This window comes from Buceros rhinoceros, unplaced genomic scaffold (genome assembly GCF_000710305.1).
Source record: "Buceros rhinoceros silvestris isolate BGI_N320 unplaced genomic scaffold, ASM71030v1 scaffold16404, whole genome shotgun sequence".
Taxonomy (NCBI): Eukaryota; Metazoa; Chordata; class Aves; order Bucerotiformes; family Bucerotidae; genus Buceros; species Buceros rhinoceros.
In genome coordinates, this window is record NW_010410184.1 from 3,698 (window position 1) to 12,959 (window position 9,262).

Sequence of the window (9,262 nt, forward strand, 5' to 3'; positions counted from 1 at the left end):
GCATCACCCCCGCCATGATGGCGGCGGCGCAGGCGGCGCTGCAGAGCAGCTGGGGAATGATGGGCATGCTGGCCAGTCAGCAGAACCAGTCGGGGCCCTCGGGAAACAACCAGCCGCAGGGCAACATGCAGCGGGAGCAGAACCAGGGCTTTAGCTCAGGCAATAACTCCTACGGCGGGTCCAACTCGGGGGCAGCGATAGGCTGGGGTTCGGCCTCCAACGCGGGCTCTAGCAGCGGGTTTAACGGAGGCTTTGGTTCAAGCATGGATTCCAAGTCGTCAGGCTGGGGAATGTAGACGCAGTGGGCTCTGATACTGACTCTATGGTGGGAAATCAGATTTTTCTAACTCCTGGTAAGTATCCTGTAAATTACGTATATACTAACATTTTCCAAACCAGTTTGTGCAGTGTGCAGTATATTCAGCAGTATTTTTGACATTGTTCTTTTTTTTAAAAAAAAAAAAAAAGAAAAGAAAAAGAAAGAGAGGTAAAAGTTCTAAGTTTTGTTACGTATCTTGTTGGAATAGCGAGTGTCTGGAAGCGGACTGCTGTTGCCCCACAGGTGAACTAACACTACAGTCGATAGGAAAGGCTTCTCCCGTAATACTGTCCCTCGTTTACCTGAATTCTTTGCATGTTCAAAATGGAAACCATTGGTCTGAACCAGCATTCTCTCCCTCCTGTTTTTAATTTGATCCCACCATGAGACTCCAGGTGCGCCCGCTGGAGACCACGGTGTCGGTTTTGTTTTGTTTGTGTTTTTTTTTAACACTGTCTCCCCTCCATACTCAAGTACGATATGAAGGCTTCATTTAATCTCCGCAGTTCATCTCATTTCAAATGTCTATGGAAGAAGCACTTCATTGAAAGCAGTGCTGTAAATATTCTGCCTTAGGAATACTTCTGTCTACATGCTTTCTCATCCAAGACTACTTCATCACACCGCACATGCTGCGTCTTAGACGGTGGGTGTTCCATTTTTATCCGCTACTCTTTATTTCATGGAGTCGTATCAACGCTGTGAACGCAAGGCTGTGAGATGGAACCAGAAGGCTGTTTGAACTTTTGAAACCTTGTGTGGGATTGGTGGTGGTGCCGAGGCATGAGAGGGCTGGTATGAGCGAGATAAAGGAGAGAGCGCATGCGGAGACCTGGTGGTGCATTATGGGGTTTTATTTGACTTGGCGAGATGTCTCTCAATCCTGTGGCTTTGGTGAGAGAGTGTGCGGAGAGCAATGGTAGCAAATAAAGTACGAGTGTTTACTGCATTCAAAGGACATCCACATGTGGAAGACTTTAAGTGGGTTTTATCCCTAGTTAATCAATTAGTTGAATGTGTTCTGTGAAATGACTATTTGTATTTTTTTTCCCTTCTGTCAACTGCTGTGAATGCTGTATGGTGTGTGGGTTTTTTCTGTTAATGATCTGTAAGTGTGGTAATGTGACTCGCAGCTGATGGGGTTTGTGAGGCGAACATTGAGCTTGTGGTGTGCTTTGCGGTAGCTCTTGGAGCAGAGAGCACGAGCGAGCTCAGTGTGCCTCTCCAGGGTGGAAGTTCCACTGTCTGTAAGATACCATACGAATGCTGTTTGCGGCAGTTTTGTGTTTGGATGCTTTTTATAAGATTTGTCACTGTAGGAAATTCTTAAATAAAACTGATTTAAGTAATATGTGTCTTTGTTTTGCAGCCCTGAATGCAAAGAATTCATAGCAGTTAATTAATGTTACCCTTTTGAGATGAACTTCTGTAAAGTTTTTTGGCAGGAATTTGGTTTGTTTCAGAGATGTGTGCTCTAAAAGTTGACAAGTCAAAGGGAGCCACCGCTCATCCCGACACCCAACTCTAATCCACTCTATGCTTGCACTGTTCAGGGATACGTATAGATCTAAAATCCAGTTCCCTCACGTTCGGGTGCCCGCACCTAGAATGGTAAGCTGTTCCCTCCAGGTTGTGTCCGTACCAAGGGCCGTTACTTGTTCTTGTAGCAGTTGGAGTTCCTCAGCAGCAGGGGTTGGGGGGAGACAGGCGTTTACTGTCAGGGTGCGTTTCTGGCCACATCTCTCTTCTGGGACGCTGTCTTTTAACTTGCTGTTAGGCCAGTCTGCTCGTGGGCAGTTGGCTTCTGCACCACTTAAAGAAATTCACGCTCAGAACCAGTCACAGGAGAGATGTTCCCAGCTGCATGAAGCATTAGCGCACACAGACCTCGGCAGAAGTCTCCCTGGGAAGAACAGAGTTTGTTACAGGCACAGAAGTGCCAACTAAGAGGCAGCTGCTGAACAGAGCAGGATGTTTCAGCGGAAACTGCTGGGAGATGACTTCCCCTGGGGTAGGAGCGTGAGGAATTGTCGAAGCTACTTGTGCTTGAAGCCCACTGAAGCTTGATTCCCACTTTTATACCCTGTGCTACTTGCTGTGACTGTTCTGACTGTGGATATTTACCCAGTTTTTAACCTATTTAACTTCTGAAGCTCTCTCTTCACCGCTGCCTGTTACACTGAGGCTTGTGAACGAAGAGCATCTAAGCAGGGGACAAAACTGCGCTATGGGGAGTTTTCCACTGGCAGGGTTAGAAAATCAGCTGGGTCTCAAGGTACCTCTTCAGAGTTTTAGAGAGGGGTTCTAAAACCTCAGGGCTTCTGTTGTTCATACCCCACTGCAAAAAGTTGTGGGTTTTTTTTTCCTGCACCTACATCAGAATAATCTCCCAACTCCCGTCTGTGAATTTTGCATTTTAGCACTTGCACTATTACCAGCTCCTTCTGCTGAGTAACACTTAAAAATGGTATTCTTGGACCTCCAAAGACTAACTGTGACCCCCCTGCAAGGAGCTTCATGGTAAGTTTTTGTAATTAGCATGGCTTTAATTTTGTTTAAATTGTCCTGGCGGAGGTTTGAACAGGCTGGCTGGCAGCACTGAGCAGTCTTTGCTACTTCTGGCCTGCCTTCACCCTCAAACAACATCCCTGAAAATTTCAGACTCATTTTCAAGTTCTAGTAGTATTTTCTACTGCTTTGCATACTCTAGTGTTTATAAGTGAGTAAATAAACTACTATTGAAAACAAAGCGTTTGGAGTCGGGTTTTTTTTGAAGATATTTTCAGTTACATCATTCTAGAAAGGGAAATACTAAAGAATTTCAGATGCAAGAGAAGGAAGTTTACGTAAATTCTAAGGTGATACATACTGTAGTTAAAACATTTTTATAATATTACTTCTATTTACATACATGAAATGGTGAGTTGGAATGGGAAGGCTTATTCTTTGTAAAACTACGCTCAGGACAAACCTCGGTTCTGCAGCTGGCAGCAGGAACCTGTTTCAGGCGAGGGCTGCGCAGCTGTCCCCGCACTGAGCCGACAGGAGCGCACAGCCCTGTACGTAAGGGCCCCCCAGCACAGCGTGCAGCTGGTGCTGCTGGGATGCTCCGGCCACAAGCGTACCCGGGGAGCGGTGTCGCGTACCTGCGTGCTCTGCGTGCTTTCCCTGGATGTTTGTTCAGCAGCTGCTGGTTGTCAGGAATCCACAGCACTAGTTAAAACAAAATACATTTTTTTAGGAAGTGCCTTTAGGCAGAGGGCAATTCAGTCTGTATAAAGATCTTCTAACCGCTGCTGGGACAATTTTCCCCACCCTGTCACCAGCTTTCATTGAAATCTCTCTGTCCTGGTAAGAAACGGGTGTGATACTGGTATGAAAAGAGACTGCACGCTCCTCTGTAACCGATCAGCAAAGCTGATGAGATCATTTTATAGCCTTCATGAATAAAATTTTTTCTTCTTGGGCCAATTCATGGCAACATGAGGGTTCAAAGTGCCCCATTCAACCCTCAGAGCCGAGGAAAGGTTTCTTTCATCAACTACAACAGGAGGAGGAGCTGTTTGAACACTGCTGTTGCACAGAGGGAACCACCTCCTGCTCCTCCCCGCTCTGTAGGTAACGGCGCTTGCTGGGGCGATGCTCCAGCCTTGGCTCACCTTCCTCCAGAGATGCGCTGTGCAGCTCCGCTTCTCCGTGTGCCGCAAACTGCAGAGCAATGAAGGCAGCAATAACTGTTAAAACATTTTAAGATTTGGACGCTGAATTACTATGCTTGTATGGATTAAATTAAGTTAATGGTTCTAAATGTAATTCCTAGATTGTTCTGGAATGGTAGAATTGCTTGCAAATGAGTATTTGATTTGGAGTACAATTTTCATTAGTTGGTATCACAGACATCCGCTGGAAAGGTTCCGTCACCAGGAGAGGCGTATGTTTGGGGCACAGAGAAATAAGCATTCTGAATTTAAATTAAGGTAACCGGAATAAATGGATATTCTAATCTAAAAGGTAAGAGAAATGCTTAACGCTTTTACACTGTGAAATGCTTCTCCCAAAACTCAGCCTTGGATCTTGCGTAATTTCACGGAGTAACTAATTTAGCAGTTCAAGCATTAAAAAATCTGCAAGCCCATATTCTGCAGTAAGGGTTTTCAGTGGGTTTTTTTCCCCTCACAAGTACCTCTGGAGCGTGGTTCAATTTTCCTGGCAGAAACAATGCCAAGCAATTTAAAAGCAAGAACAATTTAGTCGTTTATGAAATAGCATTCTCCAAAGAGCAGGAATCAGCCGAAGGTTCGGCTCTTCACCCTTCAAGGGTGCTCCTGGCGTTCCTCTGCAGCGCCAGCAGCGATGGGCAGCCGCAGGCGAGACCCAGGCACGTTACAGTGGGAACGATGGAACAGAGACCGTCAGGTCAGTGGCAATCACCGCGGGGAGCGCCAGTCCCACTGTGGGGTTATCGCAGGGGCTTCAGTTTTGTTCCTCTCCTGCAATTGTAGCCCCGGCCAGTTTGAACACCAGTGGAACACAAAGGTGGTCCCCTGGTTTTTAAAAGATCGTTCTACAGCAAAGTGGTTCTGCCTCATCAGCTTACATCAACCACTTACATCAACCAGTTACACGTTTATTTGCTCATTCCTGAGTGGAATGCTAAGGGTTGAGGTTCCCAAGGTAATAACGCCTCGAATTCCTTAACGATTCCCTCTGTCTCGCTAGAGACAGAAGGGGTTTACGGGGAGAGAAGAAATTCACACCTCGGTCCGCGTTTGGGAAACTGAAACAAACTTTTAATAGACAATAAATCCACACAACTATATACTACTAAAAGGGAAAAAAGAGAGAAAAGAGAAAAAAAAAAGTCTTCAACAGTCTCGTTCAAGGCCAGATCCCTTGGTAGGCATCCAGCAACGAGGTGGGAGTGAAAGCCTTGCAGCTGCTTCCAGACAGAGGAAGTGAAATTCTTCTCGTGGTGAGATGGGGGGAAAAAAACCCCGCGCAGCAAATTTAACAGCAGGAAAACTCCCTGCACAGAACAGCTGGGAGTCCGGATATCTCACCCGACTTCAGACGAGACTCACGGCAGTAATAGTTCAAAGTCCGTGATCCTCAGCGATCTGGGGGTCTAGGCCTTCAGCTCTCGGGCTGGTCGCCAGCCAGCTGGTTCGTGGCAGTCCCACCTCCGCGAAGCCGTCGGGAGTCCGAGAGAGAGCAACACACCCCAGCCTGCTGCCTTTAAAGACTCCCGACGTAACGTTACGTTCACCTGATTCCCTTAACCAATTAAATGAGGAGTTATTGTACTGCATGGAATAATTCTATTTGTCCATTTCCCAAAACAAGGAAGCTTCAGCTCAAACCAGAACAGGGAAAAACAGTAATTTGAATTTTATTCGCTTAATTTGCCCTCTTTACTAGATGTCCTGCTCTGCTGCACCACTTTCAGAGCAGGAAAAGCTAAATAATTCTTATGCCACCATCAGATACATGTAACTGTGGATGCCAGAAAGGGCCACAGTGGACAACTGTGAACGGGAGGGAGAGTCACCCTCCCCGCAGTCGGGGGCTGATCTGCATTGGCTGTGTAGAAGTTCCACCTCTTACACCTGCCTTGTCACCAGCTGGGATGGCACATGGTGTTGGTCAGTGCGTTTCAAGGGCAACACAGAAAACAGCCTTCGTTCTCCTCCTGCACCCACTCCTGGCTTTCCGAGCGTTGGACACCCACCTCCCATCGGTGCAGTTACTCTGCGTGCGACTATCAGACCAGGCAACGAAGAGACTGCAGAGGAAAGCCTGTGCCTTCCTGAAACCATCGCCTCACTGGGACTTCACTTTTTGCTGTGAGCATACAGGGCCGAAAGGATCCCCTAAGGCTGCTGTTAAGAAGCAGGATGTTACTAAGAAATGAGTCTGAACTGCAGCATTCAGCTGGAATGACCAAGATTTCCGGTTTTAACCTCCCTGGAGAGACGTAATAACAAATGAAAGAACATCAGAAATTCTCACTGCACTGATCTCGTGAAATCTTTTGTCAATTCCTTCCTTCTTCCAGTGCAATTCCAAGCAAATCTCCAAGCAGCAGTTGTTCAAAGCGCACCAGCACGGGCACACGCACACAGGCGTACACAGGATCGTAATTTGCAGCGGGTATCGAAGGGCAGTTGCTAACGAACTCACTCCTAATTACAGTGCACAAGCAAGAGAAATTGTAGTGCGAAAAGGCACCTCCGTGTTTAATCCTGGAGAAATCAAGAGCAGTAGGGCTGGCAGCGCCATGGTTCACCTGCTTCCCGTAGCACATGTCGCGTGTCCCTAGAGAGCAGCGTGGTCACCCAGCAGGTACAGCGCCTGCAGCGGTGCCGTGCGACCATGGGGTGGTGCTTCAGGACTGGGCCAAGGCGACCCGCAGAGGATCAGAAAACGGGACAATCCCCTTAAGAGCTCATTTGTTACTGCAAAAGGCTCTTGGGGGAAACCCCCTCCTCCTCTGCCCTTTCTCTACACCGTTTCACTCACGTGGACACAGGTCTGCAATTACAGGGAATAAAAGGAAAAAATGTTCTTAGGGTGATGCTCTCACACCAAAGGTGTGCAGCGACCTGCTACCCCCTCGAATGGGCACCCTGCTGAAAACCAGGTGTGAAACGACTGTTCCAAAGCACCGCTATTCGGTCGCTGTTCAGGCCTTTCCAGATTGAAGTTCTGGCAACAGTCTGGACCTGAGAACTGAACAGAGGTCTCCCACCCACCTGCTGCTGAGTACCTCATCTTGCAGCCCGCATGTGCTCCCAAGACAGCAGTTATGAAAGCAGCAGTCGCACCACTAGCTTGTGCCTGTTCCTGCAACGTTTCAGAACCCAGGCGGGTGGTTAGAGTGACGGCTCAGCGCTCCGGTAACATCCCACGCACCTTTTCTCAGGCCCCGAGTCCATTTTATAGATAAGCAAACTGAACGCAAAAGATTTGACTGACTCTCCTGACATCACTGATCTCTGGGCAGAGGCTGTGATCACATCCGTGAAGTCATCACATATCCGGGTGCTGGTTTTGGTGCATTTTTCCAAAAGAGGAAGAGGTTGAAAGAAAAAAAAACAAAACAAAAGAAGAAATTAATGAGGAGAGATTCAAGCAGAGGAAACCGTAGCTTAAGATGCTGCAAGACAGCTGAAGAAGATGCAGTAAGAGAACTGGGCCTGTCTCACAAAAGCTGTGATGAAATGTAATAAACCTCACCTTACCTTAAGGACATTGCAGGGGCACAGCTTTCCTGTGCGTGTCTTCACAACGAAGGGCTCCATGAATTCCAGTGTGGTCAGGAAGCCACCTTCTACCCAGATACTGCAGCTGCGGCAGCTGAGCGGGGAAAAGGTGTTGGATAATCTGGGCCGGGGAGTTCTCCAATTCTCTCCATAAAAATCTGACGGATGGTGGGCCGGACAAAACCAGAAAAAGCTGCTCACAGGTGTATTAACTCGGTCCAGCCGCACTGGGTGAAGGTGGTGGATCTTTTTCTACAGTAGTCTATCCCTTGGAGGAAGTTTCCGAGCCACGTATCTAACTACCTGTGAAATGCAGCCAGTCTCACTCACTGCAGCAGGAGCGTTTGTCACTGTCGAGAAGATTGCCCCTGCTGCCCCTCTCTTTCCCCCTCTCTGTTGTGGTCCTGTCCAGCACTCCCATCTCAGAAGTTGTGCAGAGAAGGACACCAGGAAAGCACCACTTAAGACAGTCACAGGGCTGGAGGTCAGGTACCAGTGTGATAGCTGGAAGCTATCACACCCGAAACACTCCGAGGTGTTACATTTGCAGCTTGTCTGCTGCATCAGTTGCAGAGCGGCAGGCTAGCTGTCAGCTCCTCTGTTCCAGAAGCCTCTGAACACAGCTCACACTTTATAGTGCCCTTGTTGCCAGACATTCACAATGTAATTGTATTCTCCGAGCAAAACCAGCTGTGCCTCTTGCAGGCTCAACTGGAGCCACGAATGCACCCTGCTGAAGAGAAGCAAGAAGGAACAGCCACTAGTGCCCTGAGGATCTCTGCCTGTTGACAGCATCTGAGCCCTGTGAAGTGGTGCTTTGATCGGCTGGAAACAAAGGCTTTATGATGGGCTGCAGAGGCTGTATGAGCAGTCCTTCAGCTGATGATGAATGCAGGCCTTGCCGATAACAGCAGAGTACCCCTGACACTGAAGTAATTGTAAGAGGGAAATGGTTTGAGTTTGAAATGTATCCTCAAGCACACCGTGCTAACCTCCTCCTCATCCAGTCATCAATTCCGGATTATCACCTAACACACACCACACAGTTTAAGGTTGCCATTTTAATGGAAGGGAACCATGTTGTAAGTTCTTTTGACTTCAGAGAATGAAACTTCTTTCCACCCTACGCCTATGAAACAGCCCTACTTGCTGCCACCACAAGTATTCGGATAGAAGTGTTTTCTTGGAAAGGAAATCAGGAATGGGTAAAAGGATAATCTGTTTGGTTTAGGTTAGTGTGGCTCTTAGGACAGCTGAACACACCACCACAAGGAATGATGCACTTGGGTGTTTGTTTTAGCACAAGCCGTAATCTCAAAACAGTCTTTCTCTGTCTGTCTGCTGAGATTGTTACGAGCAGCTGCTTTTATTTGACATAAACCTGCCCATTGCCACAGAGACTGAGCACCTCTGTGATCTACTCCAGGTTCACTGTCTTGGGTTTTCAAACACAGCTGACAGAGTAAACCAGTTAATAAACACTTCGAAAAGCCTGTTCGGTTCAAACTCAGCACTCCCCTCATTTTTAAATTCTGTTTTAAATGCCCAAAGCAGCAGAGAAACTTCACTAGTGCACCTGGAGGTCCTGGCTGCCTCTGAATCCAGCCCAGCAGCACCAGGCTTTGCACCAGCAGGAAACAGCGCAGCTGCAGTGGCAATGAAATCATTTCCTTTCCTGCTA

General features: G+C 47.7%; 2 protein-coding genes across 2 annotated transcripts in view; one reads left to right on the top strand and one right to left on the bottom strand.

Annotated features, from left to right (window-relative positions):
* Positions 1–1,668, top strand: part of TARDBP (TAR DNA binding protein) — a 5,359-nt gene extending 3,691 nt beyond the window's left edge. The window contains exons 6-7 of the mRNA XM_010135523.1: positions 33–353; positions 826–1,668. Of these exons, the coding sequence (XP_010133825.1) occupies positions 33–296 (264 nt within the window). The 3' untranslated portion in view covers positions 297–353; positions 826–1,668. The remainder of the gene's footprint in view (positions 1–32; positions 354–825) is intronic.
* Positions 1,669–3,759: 2,091 nt separating this feature from the next.
* The window catches only part of MASP2 (mannan-binding lectin serine peptidase 2), a 12,788-nt gene continuing 7,285 nt past the window's right edge, over positions 3,760–9,262 (bottom strand). Inside the window, 7 exon segments of the mRNA XM_010135524.1 lie at positions 3,760–3,899; positions 3,902–4,027; positions 4,302–4,323; positions 6,644–6,723; positions 7,069–7,162; positions 7,561–7,685; positions 7,688–7,774. Coding sequence (XP_010133826.1) covers positions 3,760–3,899; positions 3,902–4,027; positions 4,302–4,323; positions 6,644–6,723; positions 7,069–7,162; positions 7,561–7,685; positions 7,688–7,774 — 674 coding nt within the window.